The sequence below is a fragment of the Acanthochromis polyacanthus genome, chromosome 22, assembly GCF_021347895.1.
Source record: "Acanthochromis polyacanthus isolate Apoly-LR-REF ecotype Palm Island chromosome 22, KAUST_Apoly_ChrSc, whole genome shotgun sequence".
Lineage (NCBI taxonomy): Eukaryota > Metazoa > Chordata > Actinopteri > Pomacentridae > Acanthochromis > Acanthochromis polyacanthus.
The window spans coordinates 2,773,287-2,791,717 of record NC_067134.1 but is presented as its reverse complement, the minus strand read 5'-3'; the positions used below and the strand labels follow the sequence as shown (position 1 = coordinate 2,791,717).

General features: G+C 37.3%; 3 protein-coding genes across 23 annotated transcripts in view; 1 reads left to right on the top strand and 2 right to left on the bottom strand.

Annotated features, from left to right (window-relative positions):
- LOC127531911 (NLR family CARD domain-containing protein 3-like) overlaps window positions 1-619 on the top strand; it is a 116,674-nt gene extending 116,055 nt beyond the window's left edge. The window contains exon 8 of the mRNA XM_051942322.1: window positions 605-619. Within this exon, the coding sequence (XP_051798282.1) occupies window positions 605-619 (15 nt within the window). The remainder of the gene's footprint in view (window positions 1-604) is intronic.
- The window catches only part of LOC127531965 (zinc finger protein OZF-like), a 320,874-nt gene that overhangs the window by 77,239 nt on the left and 225,204 nt on the right, over window positions 1-18,431 (bottom strand). The window lies entirely within an intron of this gene.
- Window positions 1-18,431, bottom strand: part of LOC127530226 (NACHT, LRR and PYD domains-containing protein 3-like) — a 499,749-nt gene that overhangs the window by 385,702 nt on the left and 95,616 nt on the right. The gene's annotated exons all lie outside the window — the stretch shown is intronic.

The following is an 18,431-nucleotide window of genomic DNA, read 5'->3' as shown; positions in this document are numbered from 1 at the left end:
ATTTTTAGCCTGTTTAATTCTATAAATGTTGTGTTTGGCCGTTAAAGGAGCTTTTCCTCACATTGTGGTGTATTTGAACCCTTCCATGCTCTAAATTCTTTGAACAGATCTTGTGCTGTAATCAGTGTCTAACTTAGTTTTTATTTTCATTGCAGTGGTTGATTTTTCCTGAACAAGATCAATGATTTTAATACATCTTTCTCCACTTTTATTTGCTCTGCCTGTGGCTTTTAAACTATTCTAACTTTCTTTTTTATTCAATAAATGACCAATAACACACTTTGATCTTCATGTTTGTTTGCTTATTTGTTGATCAGTGGAATTTAATTTTCCATGTTGAATAATCAACGTTTATCCTCTTCCACGGCAGAAATGAAAACAGAAAAAAGATCTTTAGTAAAGCAGTAAAACTGATGCTTTTATTTTGATCTTTTTGTCTCCGTTTTTAATTCTATTTCATTAAATTTATCCCTAACAGCAGATATAAAGAACTCCAAAGACTAGAAGAAAAACTCCATATTTTAGTGGTGAAAAGACTCAGAAACCAAACTTGTAAATAAATGATCTTCTATGTTTTAATTTCTATCTGTTCTTATGATCACAGTCAGTGAGCGAGTAAAACATGAACAATCTAAAGTTGTGAACTTGAACTTCTTTCAAACTGATTTTTCTCTGAACAATCCAAATAAAGTGTGAGGTCAAAGTGTGACGGTTAGATCAACATAAACTACTAATATCCTGTTTAAACGCTATAGAAGCGTCAGAGCAGCAGATTGTAAAGTCTGGTCCAGATAAGGAGCTCTACAGTGAGGCTGACCGTCCATCATAGCTGTCTAACCTGGACCTCACATCTCTGAAAGCGTTGGAGCTCATTTTTTATCAGCTTCATCTGGAGAACTCACCACAGATTGGACGTTTTTACAACCACTTTCTCACCTCAGATCATCTGAAAACTACATTTAGTGTCACAATAACAGCAGTATTCCCAAAATACTTGAGTTTCCTCTGAAAGTTTCCTCCTCGGTCTTTGCTGCTGCTCTAAATGCATTCTGGGTTATTTGGCTCCCCAAGTTTTTTGTTGTTTTATCTTTTATGAAGCATAATTGAACAACAAATAGGCACCAACTGTGTCCTACAATTCCACTGGTCCGAGCAGAAGAGAAGCAGAAAAGAAAGAAACAGAATAATCAAATCAGACAGCTTCAAAGAAATGAACTTCTCAGGGGTTAATCAGTTTATAACATGAGAATCTGAGACAGTCTGAAGGAACTTCTATTTGACAGTTTGATTAAGGAGGAAAAGAAAAGTTTCAAACTCAGAGCAGCCTTCAAAAATCTACATCTGTGTGTCTAAAACTCAGCAGTTCTCATTCTAGGATTCCACATAAATTCCAAATGTTTGTTGTGCATAAAGAGAGCAAACTTGATAGAATTGTATTCACAGACAGGTTGAACGTTGTTTGTTAGCAGCCATTCATGATTGTGTCCCTAAAGCTCCTCACAATAGTTCAGGAGGAGAACAGATGTTCTGGAGTTTCACATCTTCTCCATCAATGTGCATGTGTTCTTCTCCACATGAAATCTCCTTCTGGAACATTCTCTACATGGAGAAACATCAGAAAGAGTTTAGAAATGAACTTCTTTCATTTCAGCTCAGAAAGGAAAAGACAAATATCTGCTTGTGACTTTGATAGAGTCAGTCTGTGGAAATGTTGGAGATCCAACTTTTCTTTGAGCAGGAAGAGGAAAACATTCTTTAGTTCCTGATCATCTCACAATGTTGTTCTAACATTTAACGTCTAAAAATGTTTCTCTGCCAATAAACAGCGTGTTAGAATGAGGAGTTCAGATGAATTCTGGAACATTCCTTTGATCACTGAACAGCTTTGATTAGCAGAGATTGTTGTTTCTAGCAGCAATCTGAAGTCAGTTTAGTTTGAAAATCACTAGAACATCTTCATCCATTCAATGTGTTCCTTTCTCCATCCAATCCTTCACAAAGACACATTTCCTCCTGTACAAATCCTCCTGTTCTTCCACATTGTAGCTTTGTGTGGACTGAAGTTCTGCTTCTAAAGCATTTTCCAGTAGAAGAACAGCTGCATGTGGAAATGTGATCATTTAAAGGATGGAAATCACATGTTAAAGAGAATGAGACAAAGATGAGGCGCTAAGGTAAAGCACAGATAATGTTCCTGTTTTCTAAAGTCATTTCATGGAACCATTCATTGTTTGTAAATCAGTGACATTCAAAGCCCCTCCTCTACTCATTTTACCACATCACCTTTTAGCATCAAATCACATCACAGTCAATCTGCTGGATTTTCTTCATCCATCGATGTGAAACACATCAAGAATCTGCTGGATAAATTCATCCTGAAATCCTTCCATTTCTGTCCTCAGTATTCTACCAAATATGAAAGATTCCTTTGGAAGCAGATCTTCAAGGATTTTAGATTTGATTTCCAACAATCAGAATGTTAGAAGTTTCCCTGTTGATCAGATTTTACTGATAGTTTCTCCCAAATGTTTCAGCTCATTTTTACTGGAATATTCTGAAGTAAAGTTTGTGTTTTCTGGTGAATGGATCAGATCTCACATTTAGTTTCAATCAAACCCTGAGGATTCTGGAAAATACACACAGCTTTAAAATAATGTTGGATCATCTGCTGACTGTGTCCTTATTAAATGCTTTTAGAGTTTCATTATTTTAACCCTCGTGTCGTTTTAAAGTTTGAAAATGTGGAAAATAATAAATATTTTCACAAGCCAACAGGAGGGTTGATATCCAGAGCTAATAATAAACAGCAGAGGACTGATGGGTCTCCTTGGTGTTTGCTCCTGTTAACATCTCATCTTCTAGTAGTTCCACATTGAAGGAATTCTGCTGGACAACATTGAGAGCATATGAATGAATTTTCAATCCAAAATAATGCAGTGAATGTCAAATAAAGTGGTATTGAAGCTTGTCAGAAGCTCTCAATGAATATAGAAAGAGTGTAAAAGCAGCATCCTCTACCAAATGAGCACAATCCATCAATCATCATCAAAGTGTCCAAATTCCAGAGAAGACATGAACTGCAGATTGTAAATGAGTCAAAGTATCAATTTAAAATCATTTCTAGACCACGATCACAAAGTCAAACACTAGATTGTTCTTTTGTCCTTTTCTGTCTCATTTTCACAATATTTTGTCTGGTTTTTGTCTCATTTTTTGTCTTTTTAAATCTGACTTTTGTGGTTCTGATCCTGTAGTAAAAACCGGTCCGGCCCACTTGAGATCAAACTGGGCTAAATGTGGAACCTGAACTAAAATGAGTGTGACTCCCTGATTGAAAGCTTCTTTGAATGCTTCAAACAGTCATTCTCTAATATCAGCCCAGAAAAACGGATCAAAGTTGGTTGTAAGTCCATCTGGAGCCGCTGATTTCCCCAAAGACATTTTCATTCCAGCTCTATCAATCTCTCCAAACACGTGCTTTTAAAGTCAGTCTGAGGAAGAAATGCTTTGACTTTTTAAGAAAAAGCTGCTGAATGTAAATGCTGATAGAATCTAAATCTTTCATCTGCTCTTTCTTCTGGATTGCTCCCAGTTTGATCATCAACATTTAGAGGCTGATTGCATTTCTCTCTAATCCACTGAAATAGGAACTGTTTTTCTCCCCATCTTCCATCCATTTAGCTCTGGATGCTAGAAATGCACCTGGTGCTTTATTCCAATCCAATTCATCTCCTTTAGATTGGAACCCAATCACTTCTTCTTTCTTCCTATCAGAGAACACATTCATTTTACAACAGTCATTCATATCATTCATCAACTGTCTTTCTCATTCTTTGGCTTTCTGACACATTCTTTGACCACAATCTACTGAGTTTTCTCTCACTTTATGTTGGAAAAATTCACATTTACTTCCAGAAGAACCAACGCCATCGTCTGACTTTAGCCCTCCTGTTGTCTTCATTCACCAGAAATATTGTTTCCTGCTCTGAAAAAATACAAAAATTCAGCAAAAAAAATTCCACAAATTCATGAAAATGTGTAAAACCTTCAGGAAGAAAATTACAATAATTCCTCCAAAGTTTTATTTTAAAAACAAAACAAAATCCCCTAAATTTGGCAAGAAAATTCTTGTAAATATTCTCAAAAAAATAGTAAAAATCTTCCAAAAAAATCCTAAAAATATCTAAAGTGATTCCATATTTATCAGTAAAACTTCTGATATTTTCTTTAAGAACATTCACATAAAAATCAACCAAAATCCAGAGAATTTACTGGATTTTGGTTGATTTTTATGTGAATGTTCTTTAGAAACATTTCTTCTTTTTCCACCAAAAAATGTTCAAAAATTCCCCAGAAATGTTCAAATGTGGACATCATAAGTTTCACTGTGAAATCTCTATTTTTCTCCACATTTTAAACTTTAAACGGGTCAATCTGAGCCTCAGGACGACACGAGGGTCAAAGCAGCTCTGAGGGAGCGTTTGTAGATGTCAGAAAGTTGTGCTGCTCAGAGCTCCATGTTTCTCTCCCTTTTCTTTTTCTTTTCTCCCTTTTCTTTTTCTTTTCCTGCATTTTGTCCAAAGTGTGGCTGCCAGGACCTCTGCTTCACTTCAACCTTCATGTCTTTAAAATGAGCCCAGCTCGCTTTGTGTTTGTGCACTGGGACATGCTGGCATTTCCTCAGGGTTAGCAGCTGCACGTGGAGCTTAGTGCTTGTTTTTGCTCCATGAATGGAAGGAGAATGCTGCTGTTTTGAAGCGTGTTCCAGCATGTGTGACATGTATGTTTGCTTCATCTCAGCCACTTTATGAACAGTCCACAGTGAATGTTAACACAGACAAACACAAGGATTCTGTTTCTTTTGCTGCTGTTGAAGGTTGGACATGCAGGAACAGCTGGCAGCTGTTAAAGCCTCCATCACAACTACGCCCCCTGCTGTCTGATCCTCTTCTCTCCAACAGAGCGACCAGGGTTAGTGGAGAGGAGCTCCACATCGAGCAGACACCACAACCTGTGGCTTCCACATCATTTCTACATCAGAAATGATGGAAGAAAATCCATCACAGGATTATTTTTCCTCATGAAATATTCCTGAAATATTGTGTTTTCAGGAACAACTGATTTCAGAGATTTATGATCAAAACTGAGATGTTTTTATTTCATTATTTGGTCAAAAACTGTAAAGTTTGAACTTTGAGTAAATGTCAGATATTTAAACAAATCATTGTTCTTGGAACAATCTGTGTCTGCTGACCTACATTTTAATTATAATAAAGAAAAAGCAGCTTTTTATTGCATTAAAAGCTCTAATTTCCCAGAATGCAGTTCTGATCATGTTCTGATTAAATTCTACTGAGCTCCATATTTCACAGCCACTAAGTTTATAAGTTTTTATTCAGGCTTTAGGGAACAATTCAACATATTTTTCATGAACATAATGGTAACTTAGCTGACAGTTGACAAAAGTAGCACAGCTGACTGGACATGAAAAATATCATGATTTATTGATCAAACATCATGATCATGGACTCTATGAAGGATTATTTCTGTGATCAAACTGCATATTCCATCTCTTAGTGCATTTCATTCCGACCTTGTGACATCATGGTGACATAAACTAACAATTCAGACTCAGATTAGTTTACATGGATCCACTTTATGAACTCACACACACATTATAAAGTTAAACAGTGTTCCTAACCTACAGAAAACTACAACAAAGGCTTGAAAAACTCATCACTACAATGCACCATGGAAAGATTGATGAAAATAGTTGACTCAGAGAACAGGCACTTCAACAATAAATGGACAGAAAATACGCATTTATTGCTGTGGAAAAGAATCTGGTGTGTTTAATCTGCAGCCAGTGTGTAAAGAATACAATCTGAGACGGCGTTTTACCACAACTCATACTAGCTTTGATGCTACTTTCCCACCGGGCTCTGCTGCTCGGAGGTCCAAGTTATCAGACCTTACATCCTGTTATGAGCAAAGACATCCGTTTGGTTTCACGCCTGTACGGATCAAGAGAGAGCAATGACGGCATCTTTACGGATCACCTGGATATTAGCTACAAAGGAAAAGCCATTTACAGACTCAGAGACCGTGAAGGAGTGTTTGCTAGCATCCATTGAGGAGGTGGTAGCAGATGAGAAAACCTGAAACACCATCATGGATTCCATCAAGTAAATTCTAACATCCCACATGTCAGCTATGAGGACAGTGGAGTCCCTTGCATTGGACGTTTTGGAGACGCTCGTTCACAGTGACATTAGATGGCTTAGCAGAGGAAACGCATTGAAGTGTTTTTCTGTGAACTAAGAGAACATTCTGGTGTTTATCTTCCTGCTGAACATTAACATTGTAGAGAGGCCAACTTAGGGAGAGTCACAGTGATTTTTCTGTCTTCAAATGGATGAAGTGATTGTTGTTAAATCTACTTTGAAGCATTCTGCCTTGATCAAATATCTGGCATGTTGTTATAATTCTATTCAGAGGCATAATGTGCAGTTTGCTTTTGTATTTGTTGGTGCACTAGGAAGTCCTTTGCTGCTTAAATGAATTAAATTGTGAACAAGCGATTAGTCTCACCTGAACTGAGTGCTGCAATTTGAAATCCATGGCCTTGATCAAATAGCAGGCTCTGCTATGTTGTTGTAATTCTATTCTGTACCATACTATGCACTTTGATGTTGTTGTTGTTGTTGTTGTTGATAAATGTGATGCTGCCTGTTGCTCCAATGAGTGTCATCTCAAACATAAAGGATATCAACCTGTACAGTTGTGCTGGTCCACTTCTGTCCAGTTCACTGCATGTTTTCTGCCACTTCATTGCATTTCTCTAATTGTCTGTTAGTGAGGCTTGGATATTGCTCACCTGCTCTGATGTTGAACATTGTAGAAAATGTAAATGTACCATTGCCTTGGGTCTGTGTGTGTGTCGATCCTCAGGGCCAGTGGCCCCCTAATTAACTTATTCAGCTGTCAGGGAATCACCGGACCAGCTCTCCATCCTTCGGGTCCGGTCCTACTGCCCCCTGAGATCTTACTCAGAGGGATGCTGCAGAACTGTTAAGCTGGTTGACGAGGAAAATTCGCCTAGCTGTCTCACTGCCTTCATCCAGACGCCTATCCCTGCTTCCTCTGATAATTAATTTAACCGAGTAGCCACTTCGGTAAAGTTAAATTTAACCACCAGACACACCTGTTAACGGCAGCTTTTCCTCTCATAGATCTTGCACTTGTTAAGTTGCTAGGTTAATTCAGAGATTATGGACATATAGACAACCTCTAGGATATGTTTATACTGGGCCAACCTGGCCCCCATGACTAGGTAACCTTTCAGAACCTTTGCTATTGTTATGCACGCAATAATCTGGCTTTTTACATCCAGAGCTACACTGCAAAAAAAGAAAAGTTGGGTCAACTCAAAATTTCAAGGCAACAAACTTCAATAAAATTTTAAGTTGGACAATTAAACTAAATATTTTAAGTTTTGCTTCTGAGTTTGCTCAACTCTGAATTTTGATTTTTATCAACTCAACAGTAAGTTCTGCTAACTTATAATTTTACATTGTAATAACTTTTAATCCTTACTTCAGCTAACTTTCCCCTAAGTTGGACTCACTTATAATTTTACATTGTAATAACTTTTTTATTATGATTTGTGCTTACTCTCTCTACTCACTTATTACTCACTCTAAATTCTAACTTAATATTTTACATTGTAATAACACTTCATCTTTACTTCTACTAACTGTCCTGTAAATTGTACTTACTTATACTTTTACATTGTAATGACTCTACTGCAAGTTCTTACACAGAATGCACTTTAATTGGGTTAAGTCAGTATATAAAAGAATAATTCAAGAGGAATTTAAACTTGTACACTGCTTTAAATAAGTTTAGTTTATAATGTAGTTCAAATTTGTAATTTCGAACCAACAATGCATAATCAAATGTATAAATAATTACAGATGCAACATATACATTCAGAACATTTTTTTTATTTAAACTATCAGCATCAAATCTCTTCCAACAGGGCCAAGTACATGTGAACTAATGAGACCCAATTGCCCCAGTAGTAGCTGTTTACTTGTGCTACACTGTCTACTTTTAAACTTTGAGATTGAATAAAAGATCAAACGCGAGTCATGTATACAAGATCATACAGAATCAGTATAATACACAACTATGAATCTAATAAATCTGTTAACAAGGTCACTGAGCACCATAGGGTTACTGGTCTCAAAATATCAAGCATAAGTCATTTATACAAGACCATACAGAACCCATATGATACACAAGTATGAATCTAAATATACCAAGTGCAATAACTTCTGGTCTCAAAATATCGAGCGCTAGTCATGTATACAAGACCATACAGAACCTGTATGATACACAACTATGAATCTAAATTTGTTAACAAGGTTACCAAATGCCATAACTTCTGGTCTCAAAATATCAAGCATGAGTCATTTATACAAGAGCATACAGAACCCATATGATACACAACTATGGATCTAAAGCATAAAACATGGTGTTGACTGGATAGAAGGGAACTTTTAGAGGTCAACAACTCCAGATCCAGAATTTGTGGATTCACTGAAGGAGTTTGTTTTTGAGAGATCTGACCCTTGCAGAGAGGGCTGTACCAAGTTCCATGAAAACCTTCTGAACAGTTTCAAATGTGTACCTGAGATCCTTTGGGTACTTGAGGTTTAAAGCATAGATCAGTCCAAAGAGGTAAGCAAAAGCAGTTGGCAGGTCAGGGAGATCTTGAAGGACAATCTCTTCCTCCACAACAAAAGCAACACTCACGACACTTTGAGGAGCCCTGCTGTCATCATCCTCCAGCACAGTGAGGATACCCACAGTGAGGCCCTTCGTCTGCTACACTTCTGGGTCAGTGTCCTGATGTTAACAGACAGGAAAAGACCAACACATGGATTGCAAGACATTAGTCTTAATCAGAATAAGCTGCAACTCTCCACATTATTAAATAACCATTTTTTCCCCAAATAGAATTAATTATGAACTTGACATATAAACTATTTCCACCCCATACCTCACAATCAAAAATTTAACTCAGTCTGACGTAACATTAAACATTAAGAAGTAAGGATGTGCATTTCAAGCAAAAATACTATTCGATAATCACAGGGCCCCCAACCTTCTGCCGTCTCTCTGCGAACGCACCCCACATACACACGTGCCCATAAACATACCTGAGGGAAAGCATTGCTGAAGTGAATATTTTTTAACATGCCCACCTATGTCTGCCTATGTCTAACTTACTGCACAGTGGATTGAGCCGCAGCATGCCCCTAGCTCGGTTCTCTCTGTCCCCACTAACATAACAGCCTGCTCACCTGCTGCTGTCTGGGAGCAGAAACCGAGCATGACTGTTATTACCCTGTCTAATAACATCTTCAACATTTATGAAAGATGAGATAAAGTTTCGGCTGACGTTGAGACCACAATTTTGAGTTGAGCATGAATTAACACAATACTAACCAGTCAGAAGATAACATGCTGTCATATTTGAATAGGATTTGCCCAAACAAGCTAATGTTACTGGCTTAACTGCTGTTCCCTTGTTAGCATCAGTTAGCAGCTAACTGCTAAGGACTGAAAAGCCTTGTGTTTAAATGTTGAAAATGTGTAGGTCACTTTCTCCATTACAACACAACTCAAAATAAAATTCCCGTATGATTTAATGTTAAAATATACTAAATTAAATGTTGTTTAAAACTTACCTGTGCAGACTTCAGCCCGAGACAGCAGCACTCCAGCTCCTTGCAGCTGCACACAGCCAGAAGACTTGAAGTGAAAAATGTCAACTTGGAAAGTTGACTTTCCCTCATTTCACAACAAAGAAAAATGAGTTGGCAGAACTGTTGTCCCTTGTATTGAACCACAACGTAAAGATTTAAGTGTTAACAACTCACCAAATTATTTTGGAACATGCAACTGTCTTGCTTTGTTGTGCTAACCTAGATTATTATCTTAAATATCAATAATTTATATTTTTAAGTTTTACCAACATAAATTACTGTTTTAGGCCAAAAAATACAAGTTAGCTTTTTTGCAGTGTAGATGTATAAGTATTCATTCAGGGATAAAAATAGCACTTGCAATTTGTTGTCTTTAATTGCAGAATAATGCTTTATTAATATAGTTTTAGCAGGGCAAAAGCATAGCCAATAAATCATCAGACAGTTAATCAAACATCACTATTCTTTCAATTGTTTAACACGACTCATTAGTGGAACTATGCTTTCATAAAAGAGAAGTAATATTCACCCAGATTACATAATTTGGAGGGAGAGCAGCTCGGTGTGGCCACACCCGGCTGCTCACCTGAGACCCGACAAGTGTTTGAGACCCGCTGGGGCCCAGGGGGAAGTGGACGGGGGTCCGGACCAGATTTAGATCTGCATATATCCATTTTTGTTGTTTGGTCCAGTATTCCTCACATGGAAAATAGAGTTCAGTAATGTTCCTTCAGACAGCATTATTTCCAGATCACAGTTCAGTAATCCTCCAACACTGCAGGAAACGCAGTACTTTGGTCCATAATTCCATCAGAACAGTTATTCCTTTGCAGATCATGTTGAATTCCCTGTCCGAGTTACGTGGTAATCATCCCCTGTGCTCAGACTGATGTCTGGATTGCACCCAGGCAGATACCCGCAACAATCTCCCAACTTGCATCTCGATCAGATGTAACTTATAGTTTACTGTATCTTTACCCCCTCCCAACTCACACACTTGCCCCATACACTGACCGCATGATCACCTCCACTTTTAAGGAACTGAAACTATCTGTTTTGGACTGTCCAGACAGCCCATCTTGCCCCCCCTGATCTCTCCTGTCTGCAACTCAGCACAGGCTCCTGATCAGGAAATGGAAAAGCGGATGTCAGCCTCTAACTGTCGCTGGCATCCCATTGTGCAATCTTTTGGACAATGTGTACAGACTTATTAAAAAAACCCAATCTATTTTGAGTCTAGAGACCTTTACTGTGAACGCTTGACCCTAGTTCACTTAACTCATGACAAAGTTAAAACCCTCTTATTTTAACAGTTATCAAAAGTCTTTCTAAAACATCTCAGTTTAATAGTAATCAAAACTCTTAAAAGCATTCCCATTTCATAAAGCATAAGTTCCTCTTTTTACTCAAATCTATCAAACACATCAGCTTTCACAGTGAGCTGCTGTTCTGACTTCTACACTGTTTCAACATTAAAGAATGTAAGAATAGACACCTGGTTAGTTCACACTCATTCATTAGGTTATGGCAAAATCTGATCCTAAATCACAGTTATAATATCACAATGTTCCCTTATTTAGCTGTTGTTCTGTCAGAGTCTCCCCTTTGTGGCTGATTCTGGGATCTCATATCTCCATGCTTCACAACATGTGTCAGTGTGTCACAGTGTGCATTGTTAGCAGTTACAAAACACAATCTATTGATTTCTTCAGCATGTTCTTATCATTTCTTTTCTTCTTACCGTGGTGACTCATATTGTCCGGCCTCTTATTGTTTCTCACTTTCATGAACTGGCCCCAGTTCCAAATGAATTGAACAGCCCTGTTCTAGTATTTTCTTCCTGGTACCAATGTCTCCTGGCTCTTCTTTGTCTTCTTCTTCCTCTGATTTATTGTTTTCCAGGCTTGCAGCTTGTCCGCTGTAGCTGGCTCTGCTTCTTTTGCTGTTCATGTTGACGGCTGCTTCACTTGACGTTGTTGCAGAGTAGTGGTGATCCAAACATCCACAAAGGAAGAGAAAATGAGTCTCCTTTATGTTCAAAGTCCTACACTTCATTTATTTAGACTAAACTTCAGATGAAACAAACTATGAGGGAGCGTTTGAAGATTTCAGGAAAGCGTTGCTGCTCAGAGCTCCATCTTACTGGAAGTCTCTCTGATCCAACTAACAAGTCAGGACTCTCTGGGATTCAATCTGGGAAAAGTCATGTTGTTGATCCACCACTAGAAGGCAGCAGAGACTCACACATAAACCTCTGTCCCTGCAACCATCAATGATCAATAACAATACTGATACATCATCAACCAATCAACCAAGATTACCAATATTTGTGGTAGTTTTATCTCATATTTTGGTCATTTTATTCATATTTGTGGTAGTTTTATCTCATATTTTGCTCATTTCATACATATTTGTGGTAGTTTTATCTCATATTTCGGTCATTTTATTCATATTTGTGGTAGTTTTATCTCATATTTTGGTCATTTTATTCATATTTGTGGTAGTTTTATCTCATATTTTGGTCATTTTATACGTATTTGTGGTAGTTTTATCTCATATGTTGGTCATTGTATTCATATTTGTGGTAGTTTTATCTCATATTTTGGTCATTTTATTCATATCTGTGGTAGATTTAGCTCATATTTTGGTCATTTTTCATATCTGTGGTAGATTTATCTCATAATTTGGTCATTTTTTCATATCTGTGGTAGTTTCATCTCATATTTTGGTCATTTTTTTCATATTTGTGGTAGTTTTATCTCATATTTTGGTCATTTTATACATATTTGTGGTAGTTTTATCTCATATTTTGGTCATTTTTTCATATCTGTGGTAGTTTTATCTGATATTTTGGTCAGTTTATACATATCTGTAGTAGCACAATTCCAGCTGCAGGAAGAAAATAAAGGATCAGCAGCAGAATAACACCAGAGAGGACAGGAGAGCACTCCAGACCACATCAGGACATAAAGGGGGACCTGAACCTGAGGACAGAGATGGACCAACAAGTTCAACCTGTGTTTGTGTGTCAGCTTGGCAGCTAGTTCCCTCTGTGAAGTGTTGTTGTCAGATCAAGTACAAATCTGTTTCCTGCTTGGTTGCCCTGACAACAGTGATGTCACAGCCCTACCTGTTAATCAGGTTAGTTCTGCTTTTACCGTCTTCATGTCGCAGCTTGTTTTCTCTGTCTGAATGTGAGTAAAAGACGCTTTAAACTGGTTTTTATCTTTTATATATCTATAAAACATAAAACTGATTGAATCATTCGTCATATTTTAACTCAAAAACAACGTTGTTGTGACACAATTAAAACATTAAATAAATATTTTTCCCTAAAACCAAATCTCCAGACATGTTGGGGTGTTTCCAACCAGCAGGAGTTCTCAAACTGATGCTAATAGATCTGAAATCAGTGTCTGTTTGTTTTTTTGTCATTTTGTGTCTTAATTTGTCTAATTTTTTTCCATTCTATGTCTCCCTTGTGTCATTTTGTGTGCTAATTCTTTCAATTTCTGTCTTTTATTGTGTCGTTGTGACCTCAATTTGCCTCATTTTTTAATATTTTGTGTTTTAATTTCTCATTTTGTGTCATTTTTCTACTTTAGAGTCTCAGGTTTCAGCAGGTTTAACTCTCTTTGAGGAGTTCATTCTAACACTAAAATCCCTCAGTGTTAACAGTAAATGATACTCAGAGTGTTATTTGTCACACAGAGTAAAACTTGATGAACACTGCTCAGTTTAGGGTCGTGTTCATCAAGTTTTACTCTAAATACAATATTCGCCCTTAGAGGAAAATGAACTGTGAACTATCTTCAGTGTAACTTTAACAGTGTGTGGGCTGGGGCCATATGTTCACTGACTTAGTGTGGAAATGAACTCTTTGACTGTTTTATGGACTCTGGAAGTTTTACTGTGCAGGTTCTCAGTTGTAAGGACATGAAATGATCCTTAAAAACAGAATTTACAAAGTGGTGTTGTGGGTCTAGAGACTCAAAGTGTGACATTTACCAAACTGTGTGGAATTATGGGAGTCAATGAAGCAATGAAATGGGAAAGAATGAGTGAAATTCTTCAAAGTTTCATTGGATTCATCTCATCTAAAGGACATTTTCATGAATGTGGAAAAACGACAGGAAGTGGTTTAAAGCAAAGAGCCAGAAAAAGTCATAAAGTGATAAAATCTAAGAAGAGACTAAAGGAGAGCAGAACACTAAACTATTGAAATGAGAAGTGGATTAAAGTCCACAGCAGCAGACAAAGAAGAAGATGAAGCCAGAGAAGGTTTGGATTCCTCAGGTGACATGTAGAGTGTAGATTCCCTCTCTGACTGTAGTTCCTGTAAAACAGCTTCTCAGGACATTTAGTGTTGAAATGGAGTCATCACTTCTGGGATTCATTCTTCTTTATTCTTCCTAAAAGCTTCATATTTATAGAATTAGAAAGAAATGGAAAATGTTCCCAAACACACATTTTCACAGAGTTCTGTTTTAACTCACCACAAACTGATCCATCAGGTTTCCTGCTTGGTTGCCCTGACAACAGTGATGTCACGCCTCTATCTGTTCCTCAGGTTGGTTGAGTTTTACCTGGTGAGTCCTGGTGTCACAGCTTGTTTTCTCCGTGTGAAGGAGAGTAAAAGACACTTTAAAGCAGGACTCGCCAACCTTTTTGGACCTGAGAGCTGCTTCAAGGGTTCTGAGTCGTACGAAGGGAAACGAGTTTGATACAAACTTCCTCAATAGCAAAGTTACACCATCACCTTTTAATAATAGAAATAATATGTAAAGATACTGTCTGATCACATTTATTCCTTACAATAATGAGTAACAACGATGGTAGCAAACAGATATCTATAACTGTGTAACATTATTTATTTTTGCTAATCTGTTCTAAAATTTTAAAGTCACAGGTGTCCTCTCTCTGAATCTTTTTTTAATTCTCTTTCTTGGGAGTTTTGTATGAATGAGCATATTTGCAGCATTTAGTTCAGATTTCTGTGTAAATGATCACTTCTAACATTTTTAGGAAATCATGAACTGTCTTATCTTCAAATCAGGCTTCATTTGTACAAACCACCTTTGTAACGTTTTTGAACAGTTCATGAACTCTGTCCATGTTTGCATAAATGATCAGTGATGTAAGAAAAAACTCAAGTCTTTCACATTTTGAAATGAATCCTATCACATTTGTACTAATCACCAACTCTGTAGCCTTTTTATCAGATCAGAACAAATTATTTTTGTGTTTAGAATGACAACACTTTGTGTGTAAATGTGTGTTAGTGGGAAGCCTGGCGTTGCATTCTGTTCACCAAAGGACTGTGATCTGGTGGAGAATCTGACACTGCAGCTCTGAGAGAGGCTTTAGATGTTTGTTCTTGATGAAGTTCACATTCAGAGATCAGTTGAAGCAAAAAGGCTGCTGTGCATACTGTGCACACACCGTTGTACTTTTCTGTGTCCACAACGCAGCAAAAGTTTGGTGCAGACTGATGGCTTTGAGCTGGAGGTCATCTACAACGTTAGGACTTTCATCTCCACCTGTCCAGCATCCAGGCTGAATACAGCACTGAGATCAGGATCAAACTCATTTTAGTTCAAATAAGTTCAATGTCAGCAGCATTCAGCCTCAGTTTATCATTTCCATATGACAACTTCCAGATCACAGAGTGTCTACAAAGAAACACAACATTTAGTCACCTGGAACTGAACCAGAGAGGATTTACTTTATGATAAAAACTACAAAAGTCAGACAAAGAGAGACAAAAACTAGACGAAATATGAGAAAAACAAGACGACAATGAGACGCAACGTGACAAAAATGAGACAAACGACATGAAACAAAACAAAAAGAGAAGAAATGAGTGAAAGTGAGAAACGAAACGGCACAAAAAGGTTTCACAAAACAACGAATAAAGCAGAGCACAAAATGACAAAAATAAGACAAAAAACTGAAGCGAGACAAAAAGGAAACACAAAACAGCATAACAGAGACAAAAGTCAGACAAAAAACCCAACAAACAAGACAATATTTAAAAAATGAGATGCAATATGATGAAAATGAGACAGGAAATGACAAAAAATGAAAGAAGCGACACGAATGAAACAAGAAGAGACAAAAATTTTACAAAGCGACAAAAATGAGACAAAAAATGACAAAAGCAAAAACCAAAACAACAAAAACATGAAATGAACAACAAAAATCAGACCAAAGTAAAACAACAAAAACAAGAAAAATGTTACAAAAATGAGACACAAAACGACAAAAGAACCCTGTGCAATCTAGTATTTGACTTTATGATCAGAACAACTTGTCCTGGTCTAGAAATGATTTTAAATTCATAGTTTTACTCATTTTCAGTCTGCAGTTCATGTCTTCTCTGATTGGACCCTCTGGAGGCCAGTTTTGGGCCGCGGGCCGCATGTTGGACAGCCTGACTTAGATGCTCAGCAACGCATGACATGTCTGCCTGCATGAAAGGATTTGAAAGGAATTCCACACATGGCTGATGCTGATCAAAGTCACCAAAGCTGTTCTCTAACTCTGGTCCCAGTCTGGTTCTGACTTGGAGGACTTTTCCACTGCTTTGTCAGAAGCATCGTCATTCAACGATGACTGAACGGAGGGAAAGTGCTGCACTTCTTTCTCTGTAAGAGAAAATATTCATCTGAGCTGTAAATGTGTTTACAGAGACAGTCTTACCTTTGCCTTGCAGCTCACAGTTCAAATGGTTCAGTTTCCAGTGATGTCCTTTAAAAATCAAGGTCAAGAATCCACTCAGTGTCCTCAAGCAGCCACATGTCTTCCCCATTGGACTGCATCTCAGCCAAAAGTGACAAAAAACGCTGCAAACCTGTTCCCCTGCTGATCCATGGGGTTTCTGTGAGCAGTAACAGGTCACCATGTTCAGCTGACAGCTCCTCCAGCAGCACCTTCAATGTCTTTGGAGCGTTGATGATCTTCACCACAGTAAATATCATTTGTGTTTGTCAGGCAGTTCTAAACATGAGTTGTTCTTATCAGCAGAACTTCAGTTCAACAGTTGTAGGATGGAAATGCTTTGAACATTTAATTTTTCAACAACACACAAAGAACAGTAGCATTGTGTGTAGCGTATCTTTCTGTAAATCAAGGATGTCCATCCACACTCATGACTTCCATTAGTGATCAAAGCCAGAGCAGCACAAAGACGACATGGATCTACAGAGCTGATACGACCACCAGCAGCTTTTAGGATTTATGCTCTTTATCTGGGACATTTCTTCCATTTTTCACTCTATAATTCCAATATCTGGATATTGTGAAAAATTGAAGGTATACTTATGATCTTAAAAGGAAAAGATGAACTCCATCCGATCATATTTAGTCCTTAAAGGTAATAATTCTAATTATTCTTATTCTTTGGATCACAATGTGTGTCATCTTTACAGTTTGGAGTTTGAATTTGTCTCATTTCTGCCATTGTGTGTCATACTTTGTCTCACTTTTGTAGTTTTGTGTCCCGTTTATGTTGTTTTTTTGTCTCATTTTTATCATTTTTTGTTTAAATTTGTCCATTCTATGTCTCTTTCATGTTGTTTTATCTTCTAATTCTTTCGATTTGTCATTTTCAGTCTTTTTTTCTCAGTTTGTCTCATTTTTATAATTTTGTCTTAATTTGTCTCAATTTTACAATTTTGTGTATTAATGTCATTTTATGTCTTAATTCTTTCAATTTCTATCACTTTCTGTCTTTTTTCTGTAATTCTGGCCTCAGTTTGTCTCTTTTTTTGTTGTTGTTTTGAATCGTAATTTGACTATTTACTGTCACTTTGTGTTTTATATGTCAAATAATTTTGTCATTTTCAGCTCTGTTTCTGTAAATTTGTGTCTTATTTTAATAGTTTTGTCTCTCAGTTTGGGTAATTGTTGTAGTTTTGTCTCATATACAATGTAGTTTTCAAACATAAAACCTGCTGTGACTGGAGGTTTGAGGCTCAGAGATGAAACTTTAAATGACTCCTTAGTTTTCCTTCATATTATCAGAACTGATTCCATCTGCTTGTCCAACATTCCACATCCTGAATCAGTGGTTAGAAATCAGAGTGAAAGTGGGTGGACAGTCAGTTTGTGGCTGCTGGAGGAAGCAGTGTGTTGATCAGAAGCTGCAGTTTGTGACTCTGCTGCTCCTTCAGTCAGGTTTGAATTAGACTCAGTCCATTTGCTGGTCTTTACCATGAAAAAGGTTGAATGTTGAAATAATGGGTCACATGAAATGAATGGGAATCAGCCTGTAAAATGTGCTCTTATTGTGAAAGTCTGCCTGCTGCTTCCTCATAGGTGGAGTCCTGACTGGTTCCAGGAAACAGATCACCTGTCTGAGCGTCCAGGAGTGGACTGGAAACTTTCTTCTTCTTCTTCAGCGCTTTGAATAAAGTGTAAGTTTGCTTTGTTTGCTGCTTTAACTTCAGTAATGTTGCTGTTTGTTTCTGCTCTGTCATGTTTCTACATGTTCACTTCTTATTTCAGCACAAACTTTGGATGACTGCTGTTTAAACATGGATCAATATGATTATTAGCTTATTGATTGACTGCAATAAGTCAATAGTTCTATGAGATTATTGATGGACTTGAGTCAGTTTGATGAGCTGCTGATGTTTCTTTGTTGTTTTGTCT